The sequence below is a fragment of the Stegodyphus dumicola genome, chromosome 5 (assembly GCF_044657685.1).
Source record: "Stegodyphus dumicola isolate Sdum_Otavi_A_Nest chromosome 5, ASM4465768v1".
Taxonomy (NCBI): Eukaryota; Metazoa; Arthropoda; class Arachnida; order Araneae; family Eresidae; genus Stegodyphus; species Stegodyphus dumicola.
The window spans coordinates 137,612,460-137,631,005 of NC_140772.1; the positions used below are offsets into that span (position 1 = coordinate 137,612,460).

The following is an 18,546-nucleotide window of genomic DNA, read 5'->3' on the forward strand; positions in this document are numbered from 1 at the left end:
TGCATCTTTCTGATCTTATATTTATAGTTATAATCGGCTGTACTTAACTTTATTTTAACTCATGTTCCTTTAAAAGGGTTCTTAGTATTTAATTACGGACCTGCTTAAAAGAAATTTTTAAACTTGGCTTTAAAAGTATTAACATTGTACTAAAATTAGAGAGCAGTTTTAGCAAACAACATACCAGAACGATCCAGCGTTACATTTGAATTTGCCTCCCTCAAAAGTTGCTGTCTAGGGCAAGAACCCCGGCTTGCCTCGGATGGGGTAATGATGGGGGGATTAAAGATTGGTGTTCCAGTTACATAACAGCAAAGTCTAGTTGAGCAGCTAACTTCTGCTAAAGATTCTGCCTCTATTGTTTCTTATGCAGTGCCTTCGTGGATAATAAATAGAATGAATGTGTCTAAAAGTGGGGGGGGGAAACCTCTGATTGGGAATGTAATGTTAAATATACAAAATTAACATAAATCTGAAATATATAGATACCCTAGCATAATTTTATGCATGAGCACATATAGAAGATTTAATTTTGTTAACATATAAGGTATATAATATATCATAAAATTTTGAGCACCACTGGGAAGACAAGGCATGCTAATATAAAAGAAAACCTTATGGATAAATAGGATTGCAAACTGCTATTCATTTTGAGATCGCTGGTCATCGTTTAAAGAAGTCTGTGATAAATTAGCATGACTGATTTCAAAGTCATTGAAGCTGTTTCAGCACTATGTATTGCTGCACACAAGAACCTATCAGTCAGTCTATTTTTTTTTAAAGAAAAAAAGGAAATGAATAAAAAAAAAAACTTTTATTATAATGATATCTGCTAGTTGTACCTTGAATGAAGGAAGGGAGTAAGATTAATGAAAGAGCAACTGCGGGTGCTGTAACAATATTGAGGTTTATGAACGAGGTAGAAGGCTCCACCCATCAAAAGTAGCTGCACCTTCATTGGAGAAAGAATAACCTCTTGAAAGCAAACTCATGTTGATTAAGAAGCATTTTATAACGTAAGATAAGAGGGAGGGGAGTGAATAAATAAATAAATAAGTGGTAAATTTGAAGATGTATCATTATTTAATTTAGGACTTTCACGATTTTCTTGAACTTTAAGTTATGCTACCCAAATATAAAAGATATGCACACCACCTTATGTTGATAAATACAGGAGAGGGAAGTGTTCCAAGAACCTGACTAAATGACTTCAACACTTAAGATATATTTTCCCTTATAAACTTTGACAGGTCATCGGCACCTGCAGGGATTGGTAACATAAAAGTAAGTTACGAAAAAAAAAATTAAAAAGAAAGTAATAGAAATTTTGTAAAAAGATAATCAAAAAATTCTGATAGAGAAGGATATTATAATAAGTAGGGAAGGGAGGTGTGTATTATCTTAGGGAGGAGAGTACTACCATAGTTCGCCTGTCGAACTACTTTTTTAAGTTTTAGCTTTTTTTATCTCATTCCAGAAATTAATGATCTCACAAATTCTATCCTGCCATAAGTGCGAGATGCTTACTGGATGCCAATCTTATGCCAAAAATTACTGTTCGTTGAAACAGAACTTTTGCACTCAGTGCATACATGTCGCCATCTGGTGGAAGTTTTAAGATTCGAAAACGATTTCCTAATGAAACTACTGTAATTTATGGTAGTAAAGGCCTCCGGGTCGAAGGCTACCGATTGAAGTTAGATGCAAGAATTCAAGATTGAGCAGAAGCAAAAATGTGGTGTTCTCATAATTGCCTGCTAATTTACTGTACAGTAAGATTATGCGCTGAATTCAGAAATCAGATGAGGAGTAGTGTCGTAAGCAGAACTTAGATGAGATTTACTAACTCTTCCGAAAAATTTCTAAGATGTTGTTGAAAATTAGGAAATTAAGTCTATACAGAATGCCACCTATTTATATGAGAATTACAGATGGACAGATATAACTCATGAATTTAAATTTGCCGGGTAGCGTTGGCCTTTTAGAAATAATGTGGCCAAGTGGGTAAAACAAGAATTGTAATGAAACATGGAATAAAGGGTGCATAAATTGTTAAGTAACATTTGAAGAATAAAAGTGTTTGTGCATGAAAAGCAGTGGATGTTTACCAGAAGGAAAAGGCCAGATCAACCTAGCCTAAGATGAAGGACACAGGGTTTTAAAATATGATGTTTGAATATTACTCAGTACAAAACACCTCTAATATTAAAGAATGATAACTGAAAAATAAAGGAAAGTTATTGTTGTAGCTAGCCAACGTTTGTATGTAGAAGAACAGCAATAGTGACTAAATGCAATGTACACAAACAGACAATACAAAATAATAAGTATTTACTTAACCGTGTCTTAACTAAAATGCTAAATTTCTCAGAACTGTGTAATTATCCGGTAGAATAAGAAGCATACTAAGAAGAAAAAATAAATAGTAATAGTAATAAATAATATATAAATAAATTGAAGCATGATTCATTCACTTTTGTACTTTCATTTTTAATTAAATAGCTTATTTAGGAAATTTAGTTGTTATTTAAGGTGCAAAATTACTAAAAGCAGTTCAGCAAGCTTTAGTAATTAATTATAAAATTATAATAATTGGATAAATAGAAAAACTGAGAGAAAGAATGAGCTGCAAGCAATAATTAATTTAGATTTTTTTGCCTATTTTCTTGAAAGTAGGCATAAAAAGAAAATATTAATTAAGAAATAATGCGCAGTGAGTGCATGCCTTTATTAGGCGAAGCTAATAATAGCCTAATTCGGAGATGGACAATAAATAAATTACCTAAAAAAGCTAAAAGCGTCACCTATGGGCAGAAAGAATAACTTAAAACTAATTTATTTATGACTTGAAAAAGTAAGTAATAGAAATATATGATGAACTATTGAAATGTCAAAGCATATGGTCCAAGTTTACGAACCATAAAGGGTTTTGGTATTCTTAAATTTTCCGGAGAAATTTGGAGAGTTAAGCTATATTCTTCGTCACTTGATTAATCCCATTTTCGACGAAGTCTATGAGTCTCTGCACTACTTTAAATCCGGCACATAATTTCTCAACTGGAGGTTCTGGTTTCTGAATTTTTTCTAAAAGTTCAACCTCAGTTTCAAGTAGTTTCTGAATATTTTCAAGAGAGTTTTGCTAAAAATTGAGAGAAACAATAAGGCAGGAGGAATGGAGCGGTGGCAGTGGGTAGTGATAAGATACTAAGATAGAAAGGGTTAATAAAGTAATTTAATAAATAAAATAAGGAATTTATTAAGTAAATTTTTTGTTGAAGTTTTGTTTGTTAACACAGTAGTTAAATTATTAATTGAACTGATGTTGTATCTGTCTGTAGTGCCAGAAATGGGCGGAGTTAGTGGGGGATAGGCTAATAAGGTGGGAGGGATTTTGGAAGAAGTATGGCAAGCTGGAAGTTGCACAGATCGCTTTGCAATAAGCTGCAGGAGACTATATTAAAATGTAAGTGAATGATTAATTAAAAAATTGAGCAAGTGAATGAAGAGTAAAGAGCATTTCAGCTATGAACTTTTTTGTGCAAAGTAAATGAAAGATTTCGATTCACCTTGTGTTGCATTCTGGCAGAGCGGAAAGAATGTAATATTTTAGGGTTTCTTCTCTTTCTTACGAAAACACAATTTAGTACTTTAAAATTTTTTTTATATAGTGCTTAGGCATATGGTAATTTATTTATTTATTTTTTCACCTAACAGATACATATATTAACGTACATAATCATACATACATAAATATGCATACACACACACATGTATACTTATATACGCACTTGCAACTGCACACTCACATATACTACATGAAAGTACATGCATGTATAATACACACACATACACAAAATGAGACTCGTGCACACATATAAATTCTTTCACATATCTAGGGCATTCTGTGTAAACATTAACACGTTTTTCTACAGAAATTTTACAGAGATATATAGAAGCCTACTTCACATTTGGATACGACAAATAAATAAATATAGGATTAATGAATAGTGTGAGAAAAGACAAAGGTTAAAAACAATTTTATTTTTATTTATTTTATTTATTTATTTTTTAATAATCCGTAAGATATACCTTTTTAAGGCGGAAATATTTTTGAGCAAACTGAAAAATGGCTGAAGAAGGAAGAATAACCATTAAATAAACAGAAAGAATTAAAGGGAAATAGGATAATGGGGGCGAATCCTGTAAGAAGAGGTAATAAAATGCCTCGACCAACACCAAGTTTCAACTCCCACCCCTACAGATACAAAGTTACAAGTACTAGTGGGCCAAAAAGGGAGTTAGTTAATGACCTATTACTTATAAAAAACATCGGCGTCGCTTGGGAAATGGAACAAAGAAGAAATCTGTAACAAAAAAGTTTAAGTGCACGAAATTGTATAAAGAAGGGATAATATATGTTATACAACATAAGGAGAGTTAGCAACCACTAAATAATTAAGAAAAGCAATAAAGTACCGGAGAAAACTAATAAATTCACTTTGTTTGCTAACCCCCTCCAAAAAAAAGTCTCACAAAGCTGTGTGGCCAAGAATTCTTGGTAGTCTTAAGGATCTTTGTCGTAGGATCTATAGAAAAATAGAAAGAAATAGATTATTACCAGTACGGGGATGCGACCACTTGCGTCGGTGACCGCAGTACTCTCCTCCGGGTGAAGTGACCGCGAGGAGGCTCTCGGGCCTGCCGTGGTTGTGGTTAAAGTTGGTTAATGCCTTCCCATGTCTGTGGGCTGCGGGGACCAGTCCGAGCTCGTTGTGGGCTCCCATCAGATAGACGTCAGCCAAAATGGGCGGAAGATCTGGGGATAGGTCTAGCATTATCCCTGACTGACAACTTTTGTTTGAAATATTCGTCGCTGATATTTTTTCACTTTGTGGAAGATGTTCATACGGCAAAGATCCAGATTGTCATATCCAGTTGTCTGTTTGCTGGCCGTGACAGTCTTGAAGTGTAATCAGACTGTGGTTTTGTCAATCGAACGTTTGATGAAACATTGTTTCTGACTTCAGAGTTTTCAGACTTGTTCTTTGACAGCGATGAAATAGCTAACCGCGAGTGTCTTGAACAGTTGTAATATCAGATTGATTGTGGTTCTGTCAACTGACTATTGTTTCTATGTAAGAGTCTTCGGATTTGGGTTTTGGAGAGCAGTGATCTAGCCAACTTTGAGTGAATTTTTCGTTATTTTCATTTTTGCCTTTCTTTTAATAATTAAGGTTTAGGATTTTGGAAATGTTAATTCTAAAGCCTTAGCTGACATTTTTATGTAGATTAAAATTTGAATATTTGCTGTTAATCAATCAATTAATAGTTGAGAACGTGTTATGAGTAATTAATAGTTGAGAAAGTGTTAGTTATGTTTTTTATTGTTTAATTGTCATAAGTTTAAATTCTTGAGTACATGTTTAAAAGATGTTTCACTGTGATTTTTGTATTAATTGAATAATGTTAAAAATAAGATTGAAATGAAATGAGTAACTTTTAAACAAATGTTTTGTAGGGGTAGTCTGGGCAGCTATTTAAAATTATACTGTTTGAACTATTTAATAAATGTGTTTATTGATTTAATTAGTGTATATTTATTTTGAGTTTTATCTTGTGGTTTACTGTAGGTCACCCATATTATTCTTGCAAAAAATATGGTTATTTTCAATTCGAACCTGAGTATGTAATCATTTGCGGTAGTAGAAAAATCAGTTTTAAATGTTGTGACTATACGATCAGCTTACTTAATTTATATGAATTGATGAGTAGACTTCTTAAGTGTGAGATTTATCTTTCCATGGTGTTTTGAAGAGTTCGGTGTTGTATTTTAAATGTAAAGTGTTTTAGGGCTATCTCTAGATTTGTATTGAAAATTATGTGTTTTTAGGTTGGAATCTGAATAAGCTTTATTTTAGCGAGAGATAGCCGATTGATGATTTTGTTGTAGAAGTGCATTTCTGCATTTTGTTTTGATAAATAATCTTTACCCAAAACTTCATGGAGATTCTACCCAAAACTTCATGGAGGATATTTTCTCTTCATTCTTGGATCTAAAGAGATGAGCGATGATATGATAAATGTTATTTTTCTCTGAGTTGTTGTTTAAAGTAGAATTTAGTTTAAATTAAAGTAAGGATTGTATTCACCAAAGTTTGAAAGTGTTAGAATAAGGTTTTTTTTATGTGAGAGTACTTAGTTTTATTTATTTATTTATTTATTTATTATTATTATTATTATTATTATTTTTTTTTTTTTTTTTGTCACGGCTCCGAGTAAGAAGTCAGTTAAAAAGTTAAGTGTAAAAGGTAAAAAGTATTCTTAACTTCTATATTTTTCTACATAACATTTATATATAACAAAAATGCAATGGCTGCTCTAAGAAATGATTGGCAAACTCAAAATTTACTAGTCTAGGTTTTATGTCTCTCCCTTGAATCCATTTTTTTTCTCCCAAATTCAAGATCTTTCCATGTTACATAACAATTTAAAATTAACCAGTCACAGATTAGCTGTACTTATGCATCATACATAATATAAATATTCTTGGCAAAACAACTCCGTCATTCCTTTCGCTAGCTTCTACTGTGCTAACATCTTTGTGCTGCTTTGTTTCTCAGTCTAAGATGCCTACATCTTATTTTTAAAACCAGTGTAAATAAAAATTATCATATTTAAATATGATTGTTGGATGTATCTATCTAACTGTGCACCTAAAATATATATAAAATATAACCTAGTACAATTTAATTGGTTAATATAAATTACAAGCTTTTATTTAAAAGCTTTGTAAAACACCTTCAAAACAATTTTAATACATAAATTAATTACAATATATTTCCTAAAACATTTATAATTAATATTAATAATATTAATTTGTTGTTTTATTCATTTTTTCAAAAAGCAGAGTTTGAAATTTTGATACATAAAGCATTTTAATTAAAACCACTCAGCAACATATGCGATTTTTCTCATCTTTTAATTATTTGGTCTGGTATATAAATTGCATTTTAAATTAATTTAGGCATATTTTAATTAATTAAAGAGTTAAACTCCAAGCATTCTATAGCAATAGTAACAGTGTCAAAAAAGACTTAATCAAGCATTGGAAATCCACCAATCAGATTCACTTTTGTGACATCATTATACACATTTTTTGCTGCATTTCAGTTAAGCATATAATTAAAGATGTATTTCTCATTCAGTTGATTTAGTTCTCAATTTAAAAAAAAAAAAAAAAAAAAAAATTAGAACATTTTCATTAAAAATATAGAAAAGCATAACACTAAATACACATAATAAGACAGTTCCAAAAAAATTTTTTTTAGAATTAAAATTAGAGTTTTTGCGCAAAAACAAGCAATTCAGCCAGCGGGCAAGAAGGCAGATTTTTCGGAGCACAAAACAAAGTTTATTTTTGGTCCCCTGAAAGACCTTAAACAAATGGTGGTTCATTAGGCTTAACTCATCACTTTTAAATAGTTGATAATTGTACAATTTTTGAATGCAGATTAATTAAAGGCATAAAAACCTTAATCAGAACATAAAAAAAAAACCACATAATTCAATCACTTTTAAAGCAAAAAATGCACAATATACCAACATATAAGAATAAAAAAAAGCTTCAAAGCTCATCAAAGGTTACAGAGTGGGAATATATACGTTTATGCATGATTTCTGCAGCTGATTGCATTGAAAAAGGAGAGATACAGAACTACATGCAATAGCAGTCCCATTGCATCGGTAAAGGGAGGTGCACAACTACATGTAATAGCAGTCCCATGCACAAAATTTGTTTTCTATGGCTGCTCGTTTTTGAGTTATAGGAGATACATACGTACATAAAAATGTTAAGTAAAAGATCTCTTCCATTTTGAATTCATTTTTTCTGAATCCATTTTGAATTCATTTTTAATCTTTATTCTTTCTGTACATGCCTATGTTCTGCAAAAATATTGTTCAAATGCTTTCAAGAGCGTTCGAAATTGATATTTTTGTTGAAATATTACACCCAAAATTTTTCGCGATTGCAGGACTTCCTTTCCTTCACACAAGGAAGTGAAAATATAATTAACATTAATCAATTTTCTTCTGATTTTAGATTTTTATTCTCTATTTTTAAAATGATTTTTATATTTCTTTATATTTTCCTCTTATTTAAATAAATAAATAAAAAATAATAACTAATTTTTGTGCTGGACATTTAATAGTCAAGTTTAGAATATTCAGTTTTTCTGAATGTCACACCTGAAAAAAATTCTGGTGTTTATGCGATAATATTCTTGTTCATAAAATTTTTTCGCTTGAAAAATTAGCTAAAATTTAAACTCAGTGTCTTTTAAAAATTAACTTTTAGTTAAATATGTTTTAGAGCCATATATTCTCTGGGGGGGGGGACAAAGCAGCTAGTAGCTAAGTGAATGTCTTTGAGCTGATTTTGGTTTGATTCTGAAAAGTTCTGCCCTTCCCCCAATTAAAAAAAGTGTTTGGGTGGTTTAATGTGCTACGAAATCTCATTGTTTGGGTCCTTTTAAACAAGGTATATTTATTGTGAATGTGAACCAATTTTCCTCGGAGAATCCTTTTTCAAGGCATCTGTCCTATTAAGTAGATAATCTTTATAGTAATCTGACATGATTGACTAATAAACTTTTTGTGTAATGCAAATAAAACTAGCTTGTATAATACTTGTTTTGTATTAATTCAGAAGTCAAACAACAAAAATCAGCGTTAATTTACAAAATTTTCACAGGACTAGTTTCGATGGTTTTACCGAACCATCATCTTCAGCTGCAAAACCGCAAATGAACAAGATAGGAAATAATGTTTAGATAAGATAAGAAAGCCTGGACAAGAATAAGCAAGTGGCGCCATCTGTTGGCGAAACCAGAACTAAAACATAATTTCTCTAAAAGCCGAAGGCAAATTTGGATTGGAATTAGGATCGTTAACTAGAACAGAAAGATTTTTATGAATGTGAAATGTCTCTAGAAAATCCAGTTCTCCAATGGAAGATTTTTTTGAATAATTTTGGCAGCAGAAAAATTGAAAGTGTGATTTTCGGACCAACAATGTTGAGCAACAGAAGACTTCTGTGTTTCCTTTTTTCTAACATATGCCTCATGTTCTTTGACGCGAAATTTTAAGGCTCTCTTAGTTTGGCCAATGTAAATTAAACCGCACTGGCAAGGAATCCTATAAATACCCCAGGAATTCATATCCGGAATGGGGTCCTTGAGTATAGAAGTTGGAATTTTATTGATGGGAGAGTAAACAACCCGAAAGTTAAATTTCTGCAAAATATGTGCAACTTTATAGCTAATTGATGGAAAGAAGGGAATGACAACAGAATTTTTATAATCTCCTAAAATAAGAGTGTGGCTTTTAGGGTGTTGAGATGAGAATTTTTTAACTGCTTGATTAATAATGTTGGGTGAACATGCATTATTATGAAACAAAATTGTTTGAAACTTTAAACTTCCCGGCATGGTTCCGCTACGTAGACGATACTTTTACCCTGTTTGAAGGTAATAAAGATGATCTAAATAGAGTTCTTTCAACAATGAATTCTATTGATCCTGCTATTCAGTTCACTTTTGAACTTGAGACCTGCAATTCTCTTCCGTTTCTCGACATTCTGGTCACACGTAACACACCCAACTTCAGTACTACAGTTTACCGTAAACCTTCATCGGTTTGCCTTCCACCACACTTTAAATCATGTCATCCGACTAAACAAAAGTTAGCTTCATTTTATTCCTATGTTTTCCGTGCTCTTCAAGTTTGCTCCTCCAAACTAGCCCTTGATGAAGAACTAAATTATTTAAAAGCAATAGCTATTGACAGGGGCTTTTCACCCAACATTATTAATCAAGCAGTTAAAAAATTTTCATCTCAACACACTAAAAGCCACACTCTTATTTTAGGAGATTATAAAAATTCTGTTGTCATTCCCTTCTTTCCATCAATTAGCTATAAAGTTGCACATATTTTGCAGAAATTTAACTTTTGAGTTGTTTACTCTCCCATCAATAAAATTCCAACTTCTATACTCAAGGACCCCATTCCAGATATGAATTCCTGGGGTATTTATAGGATTCCTTGCCAGTGCGGTTTAATTTACATTGGCCAAACTAAGAGAGCCTTAAAATTTCGCGTCAAAGAACATGAGGCATATGTTAGAAAAAAGGAAACACAGAAGTCTTGTGTTGTCAACATTGTTGGTCCGAAAATCACACTTTCAATTTTTCTGTTGCCAAAATTATTCAAAAAACATCTTCCATTGGAGAACTGGATTTTCTAGAGGCATTTCACATTCATAAAAATCTTTCTGTTCTAGTTAACGATCCTAATTCCAATCCAAATTTGCCTTCGGCTTTTAGAGAAATTATGTTTTAGTTCTGGTTTCGCCAACAGATGGCGCCACTTGCTTATTCTTGTCCAGGCTTTCTTATCTTATCTAAACATTATTTCCTATCTTGTTCATTTGCGGTTTTGCAGCTGAAGATGATGGTTCGGTAAAACCATCGAAACTAGTCCTGTGAAAATTTTGTAAATTAACGCTGATTTTTGTTGTTTGACTTCTGAATTAGTATTTATTCAGCATGTTATTGTGTCTTAACTTGTTTTGTATGTTTGTTTGTATAAAAAAATTTAAAATTAAACAAAATTTTATACTTTTTCGATATTTTTTCAGTGTCTCATGGCAACTACAGCAGTCCTCCTGATATGCCTTTAACAAATCCTAAAGAACAGACCCTATTATGGCAACAGAATTCATATATGGGAGATTCTGGTATACATTCTGGAGCTTCAACTCATGTAAGTTTTGTTCATTCTATATTTTCTTTTTAAAGGAAATCTTAATATTAGACTGATTTTAATTCTAAAATGCTTAACTGAAGTAAGTGAAATATCCTTTTATTATTTTTTAAAAAAATCATTTCAGGCTCCACCTACCCTCTGCGGCAAAGAGGATGACTTGGAAAGTGATCAGATTGTGTTCGATTGGGATCAACCTGGGTTTGGCCAAGGTTTCACTCAAGAACAAGTTGATGGTAATGATGGAATTTTTTCCTTTTTATGTTACTAATATTTTTCTCAAACTAGTTTCATAGTAATTGATACATAATTTTAGCCTCCAAATTTTTGTTACTATTATGATTATGTTTTTTTTATTACTTTAAAATATAGAAATGAATCAGCAGTTAAATCAGACACGATCTCAAAGAGTTCGTGCAGCTATGTTTCCTGAAACTTTGGAGGAGGGCATTGAAATTCCTAGCACACAGTTTGATCCTACACAACCAACAGCAGTCCAGCGTCTTGCTGAGCCGTCACAGATGCTGAAGCATGCTGTTGTCAATTTGATTAATTATCAGGTAATATTTATGTAATGTTTTTAACTTCTCACCCAGCTAAGTATGAAAGGACATCTTAAAAATATTAAATTTAAATGACTGATCTTTTCTAACCTATTATTCTTGTATTCCCCCCCCCCCCCGTTTAAATATGTTAATGATTTGTTTCATTAAAAATTGAAATTATTTTTCTGCTGCAAGAAATTTAATTTGTGTAGTTCAGTTGTATAGAAGGTTGAAAATTAAGAACTGATAATTCTTTTGATGTTAAATAATTAAACAGATTTTGAAATAATTTAAAATTGCAGAATTGAATGCATGGATAAGTCAGAATCTTATACCTCTCACCCAGCTAAGTATGAAAGGACATCTTAAAAATATTAAATTTAAATGGCAGATCTTTTCTAACCTTTATTCTTGTATTTCCCCCCTTTAAATATGTTAATGATGTGTTTCATTAAAAATTGAAATTATTTTTCTGCTGCAAGAAATTTAATTTGTGTAGTTCACTTGTATAGAAGGTTGAAAATTAAGAACTGATAATTATTTTGATGTTAAATAATTAAACAGATTTTGAAATAATTTAAAATTGCAGAATTGAATGCATAGATAAGTCAGAATCATCAAGCTGTGTAAACTGTGTGAATTTAGAAATAGTGATATTAATATAAAAAATTTGTTCTGGTTTTTGTAATATTTCACTAGTTTTCTGTTGTTGTAACTAGTTAGATGACTTAAATACAGGGTGTTTCATATTGAAGGAAAAAACAAATAGCACAGTAGAAATTCTGTAATTGATTTAAGCCAAAACAAATTAATTCTGAAACTACAATTATACAGGATTTATCTGGTAGCAGCGAAAATTCTTCCAGTTGTGAATTCAATACTAGAGGCATTGTTTATCAAAAGGGCACACTCCATGCAGGAGAATGAATACTGTGCTTTGGAATACTCCAAAGCATCAACATTTATCATCATTCAAAGACATTTTCATATGAAAAATTGGGTAAAGAAGTACCACATCGTCATGACATCGAACCGTAGATGAAACAGTTTCAGGACACAGATTGCTTATGTAAGTAAAGGTGATGAGTTGTTGATCTGCCTCCTGTATTTGAATGAGCAGCATGGAACAGCATTAAGTATGAAAATGTAATTTTTTCCACACACAGCAATAAAATTCATACTGGGAGCACTGTGTAGCTGGCATTTTCCAGAGAAGGGTTATTGTTAGGGACAATGGTGGAAATGTGCGTGTTGCTTTTTTATAGCCTAAATTCGATCAGCTGCTTTATCCAAAGTAATAGGAGAGGTGGATGCTAATATAGTTTGGATAGGAATAGGCATCGCTTGATTAAAGAGTTTAAATAAGAGTGAGTCTTCGATATTGTGATTCTCTGCTCGATGCTTCATAATGTTTTAGAGGAGTTCACTGGCCTTCCGATCACCGAGGCTTTTACCTACTATCAGCCAGCAAAGTTCTTGAGCCTTCCAATCGAAACATCTTTCGATAATTTTTGATTTCAGATCCTCATATGAGTTGGCTTGATCAGGTTGAATGATTACGTCATGAACAACAGTGGCGATCTTAGGTGGTAATTGAGCCAGGACATAGTTGGTCTTTTGTTCCAATATCATTAGGAGTTGCTATGCTTTCTTTTCGTCATTTTCTTCATTTGCCCTCTTTTTTAATTATTGTAAACTTTAGTGGCCCTGCTATTGGTAGCTACAGGTTGGGGGAAATAAAAGTGGCCTGGAGAATAGACTTACTCTGTCTTCCAGGCCACTTTTATTTGCCCCACCCTATATTATGGACTTGTGCATTGCTGAGCATTCAGTGTGGATACTCACAGCAGCCATCGAATTGGTGTGTTCGAGATGGGTAGCAGATTAGAGGCATAACCTGGTGGCTATGGCCTCTTCTACTTCTACGTATACCTGTGATTCGAATTTCATGTCTTAAAGATCTTACCTAGTGAATATGTCTGCTAAACTCAAGTAATTTATTTCATTTCTCAGTGAACATGTTAGTTTATTAAGTTAGCTGGCTGGAAGCAGGTTAGAACAGCAGGTGATAAACAAAGTGATTGGAATATTACAAACTGTTATTTTCTAACTGTTAAATCATCCAATTCCAGGATAAAAGAAGAGGCAAAGATGAGGTCAAAGCTATTTAAGAATAAGTATAATAAATACCCAGTGAGAATATATGCAAAATGCTTTTTATCTGTAGTGGGTGTTTCTTTTAAAAACAGGATGTGTGTTGCAGATTCAGTATTTGCAGTGTCCTAAATTAAAGTAATAATATAATGGAGGATTTTATTATGAAACCTTGGCTTTTGAACATCATGGTGAGCGAGGTGCCAAGTGGAATCATAGTCTGTTTTTGTTAAGTTGAAATTTTTTGTATCATTGTGAATTTATGAGTTCTTATCTGGGGAGGGGAAAAGCAGAGTAATCCAGGTTTGGCAAATTCTATATTGCAAGTAGAATCTGTTTGATGGTATGGGAAGGAATATGTATAAATTAATTCTATTTTTCGTTAATTTGTATTTTAACATAAAAAACATATGCTATTAAAAAGACTTGTCAGAGCCAAAAAATATTTTAAATATTATATTTCTTATTTTACTGCGTTTAATAAGTTATTTGTAATTCTTATTTGACAATGACATGTATTCTGTGATAACTCATCTCTCACTATTCCACTTGTATATTAGGAACTACGAAGAAGAAAATGTATCTATAAATACATTTTGTGCGCTTAGTTTTCTTGATTAGTATCGAGTAGACCTTCTTTTTCCATAATATATCTTGTGCTTTTTTGGTGTCATGTTTTGTACAGACAGTCCTGGAACACCTACCTGCAACAGTAATTTTATTTGAGATTCATGGCTTGATATCTGCCTGCATTTTTTGTGATCCAAGTGTCAGTTTGACATGAATACCTTTTTTGGACAAAAGCCTTCACTTCAGGTGCAATAAGATTTACTGCATCACTACTTGTTTTTGTGTATTTGTTGCCACTGTCATGTATTGTCTCATCATCCCAGTCTTCATTTTCATTGTTACACTAACTGACCATCTTCCGCAGTATAGTTTTTCACTGTTCATGTGACTATATTTTATCATGTGAAACTCGCAAACAATGCATAAAATCTCAGAAACAACATACAATGCAATGAGCAGTCAGCTAATTTATAAAGGTAAATTACCAGGTTCTGACTGAATGCTTTACATTGCTTAAGAGCAACACAAAATCTACCCAAATTAGACATATGTAATTCAGCAAAAATAATGTCAGTTTTAAATGTTATAGATATAATGTACAAAATTTGGGGATATAAGCCACCATGCCATCAACTAAATTGAAACTAAAGCATCAATGAATGTAACTAAGAGTAACTAACTTGTGATATTTATGAATTTTACGAAGAACTGCATACAAGCTTTCCCTAGATGCTTTATGTTTCCAATTGAAAACAAGATAGTGCCTGTAAAATGTAAAGCTTATGTTTAATAGTGCACAGTGGGGTTAACATTAAAAAACTTTAAATTATCTATAAAAATTAGATTGAATGCTCATAGAACTGAAGTTCTAAAATCTTTTGTCAATTCATATGCTGCTGTGATCTACAATTTCTTCCTTTTCATAGATAACATTCTTTAAGAAGAGGAAATCAAGGATATAATTAACTGTTATGCTTGCTTGACTTAAATCCATTTGAATATATCTGGGTGTTTTTGCCAGATACATTATCAGGAAAAGCAGTATTTTTGCTTTGGCAAATTGAATATTTGCAAACGGAAATTGTTTTCATTGAGAAGAATGTCGAAGATGTACTCAGATGTTGTTTGATATCCTAAACTGATTCCATGTTAAAAGATCTGCAGAGTTAATATTTATTCAAGATTAACAATATTAGGCAGAACATCTTATTAGAATCGGTTACCACCCATAAAAGGATATCTTTTCTTGTTATGCTTATATGCACTCTATTTTATTTTTTTGTTTTATATATATGAAGTGATATTGCATAAAAATTGCTTGGTAGGCTTATTACTGACTTTTTAATTGCATCTTCCATATAAATATTTTACAATTAACAATCTCACAATAATTTTCCTAATGATATTTCTTGCTTCCCTAATCAATTGAGCGATTTTATTAATCTTTTAAACGTTATCTTAAAAACTTTTCTCATCACATTATTATATTTTAGGATGATGCTGATCTGGCAACCAGAGCTATTCCTGAATTAGTCAAATTACTGAATGATGAAGATCAGGTTGTCGTAAGCCAAGCAGCAATGATGGTTCACCAGCTGTCTAAAAAGGAGGCGTCACGACATGCAATCATGAACTCGCCACAGATGGTGGCAGCATTGGTGCGTGCCATGACTTCTTCTAATGATCTCGAAACAACCAAATGTGCCGCTGGTGTACTTCACAATTTATCTCATCACAGACAAGGTCTTCTGGCCATTTTCAAATCAAGTGGGATACCAGCACTGGTAAAGTTACTGAGGTAATGGCAGAACTTGTTTCTAACCCTTTCACTCTTAACTCTGGGTGTAGTTGGCGTTTACAAAGTAACCCTCAGATGTATGTCGACTATAGTCAGCATCCATGATGTGATTTGCAAAGATGAACAGCAGATATAAGAAGCTAGTTTGAAGTTAACCAAACAATTTGAATCATACAGCATGTTTTCAAAAAAACTGCAGCGTGTTAGGTTGCCTATCAGTGAAGGCATTGCTTGTATTGTAGTGTGGCCTTTTCTGTGATAGTTAAGTACTTTAGTAACCCTTTCTGTAATGTAGTTAGTGTTTCGGTGTTAACTAAATTAAGCTTTATTTTGGTAAATTTTGATACTCTTTAGATCATAAATCATTATTTCATATTTTTAATTTTATAATTTTTACATGCCATCTTACTAGATTTAAATTTATGATGTAATAGCTGGAAAAATACAAAATCCTGGATTGCCGAAGTCTCGACGAGTCAGGATCTCGGACTTATACTATATAATCATGCCTAATATTTTCGCTTATTAAGCCGCTGAAAAATTATCAGTAAAAGAAATTTTAGAACCAATTTTTCAAAAAGACCAAAAATTTTTACATGCTATCTTACTAGATTTAAACTTCATCTAATAGCCAGAAAAATACAAAATCCGGGATAGCCGAACTCTTGACAAATCAGGATCTCGGATTTATACTATATAATCATGCCTAGTATTTTCGCATGTTAAGCCGCTGAAAAATTATCAGTAAGTAAATAAAGTAAGGAATTTTAGAACCAGTTTTTCACAAAGACTAAAAATTGAAATTCATATGTAATAAATTTTGCATAATCCTATAAATGAAAAAAGGGGTGGGAATTTAACAAAACACTTCAAACAAGAAATACCCCAATTAAAAAAAATTAATGAAATTTAAAGAAAGTAGAACATAATAGAAGAAGAATTCAATAAACTTCAGTGCCACTTTGCCAGGAAGGGGAACATTGAAATCAATTGAAATCTCTCTTCCGCAAAAATCTTGCCTTTCTATCCAGAATTAGATGATGAACCATTTCAGTTTATTTTAATTATAATAGTTCACCCAAATTAGAACACGACCGAAACTATGAAAAATATTGTTACAGCAGTGACATTTAGGTTTGCGAGTTTGGCTTCATTAGCGAAACTAAAATATGTTGACAAGAAAGTAATCTCTCAAAAGGCTAAAAATTGGAACAAAAGATAGAATTTTGAAACCAAAAGAAAAAACTTTTTAAAACTTCTATTAATTTTTTACTTCCTTGTACGAAGTAAAAAGGAAGTACAGTACAAAGTCCGTAATTTGGACTCGTCGGGACTTCGGTGATTCCGGATTAGGTGTTTTCCGGATTATAGATCATCAATTTAAATCTGGTAAGATAGCATGCAAAAAATATACACTTAAAAATATGAAACTGTAATTTATAAAATAAAGAGCAATTATGATCTAAAAGGTATCAAAATTTACAAAAAAAAAAAAAAAAAAAAAAGAGAGAGAGAGCTTAATATTTATTTGTTTACTTTATTAAACATTCATCACTTTGTCATGATCGTCACTTTTAGCATAACGAACCCTTTTTCTATTAGACATTGCAAGTGGGGTGTCGGAATCCACAAAATATTCAAAAAGTTCCTTTTTCTTTTTCCTTATGTCATATACAGTTGACTTTCCAATGTCATCATACTCCTGGCATAATTTTGAGACGGATATGCCTTTATCCATTTTTTGCAGCAATTCCACTTTTTGTTTGTTGGATATCGAAACATGCTTTCGCTTTGTAGATCCTTTGGCAGCTCCAGAATTTGAAACTCTTTTTGACATAATCGAAAGTTCAAGCTTACTTTTTATAAAATTGCTCTAACAGTCTGCAAAAAATAATAAGCCGGATCCAATTAAAAGATTAAGGAACAGCGCAATCTGCAACATTAAGCACGCATGCATAAACGGACTATGTGCATGCGTAAATGCGTATGCGCATGTGTAAACATATAGTGTGTTTACACATGCGCATATAGTTTGTAGCTTTGAGGTCCGGATTATAGATCATTCCAGATTATGGACGTCCGGATTAGAGACTCTGTACTGTATTGCAATCGCAAAAAAGGCATCATATTTCAACGAAAATATCCATTTTGACCACTATCGAATGCAATTTAACAATATTTTTGCGCGACATTCATACGTAAGGGCAGAATAAATGACTCTTTTCCCCCAAAAAAATTATAAATCTGATTTAAAATGAATTCTGAAGAGAAATTTTTGTGTTGTCTGTGCATACATACTGTGTTGTCAATGTCTGTGCATACATACTGTGCATGTACGTACTTATGTACATATCTCAAAAATGAGTAGCTTTAGAACGTTTAAATTTTGTATATAGGATTGCTATGGCATGTAGACATGTACCTCGTATTTTTCTTGCAATCGGCGGCACCAAAAGTATATATGTATATATATATAAAATAAGAAATTAAGAACTAAAATTTCACAAAGACCAGAAATTGAAATTCATAATTAATAAATTTCAAATAAACATATAAATGCAACAATTAATATAAAAATATTAAAACCGAAACTTTTCAAACAAGCTAAACCCTATATGTCCACTCTGTTACTCGGCTCGGTAATCTCAGTTTCTTTAT

At 32.1% G+C, this 18,546-nt stretch overlaps 1 protein-coding gene across 3 annotated transcripts in view; it reads left to right on the plus strand.

Annotated features, from left to right (window-relative positions):
• Positions 1-18,546, plus strand: part of arm (armadillo) — a 120,341-nt gene that overhangs the window by 27,311 nt on the left and 74,484 nt on the right. For all 3 annotated transcript variants that reach the window (XM_085817103.1, XM_085817105.1, XM_085817104.1), the window contains exons 3-6: positions 10,697-10,821; positions 10,949-11,057; positions 11,194-11,381; positions 15,584-15,888. In XM_085817103.1, coding sequence (XP_085673229.1) covers positions 10,697-10,821; positions 10,949-11,057; positions 11,194-11,381; positions 15,584-15,888 — 727 coding nt within the window. The remainder of the gene's footprint in view (positions 1-10,696; positions 10,822-10,948; positions 11,058-11,193; positions 11,382-15,583; positions 15,889-18,546) is intronic.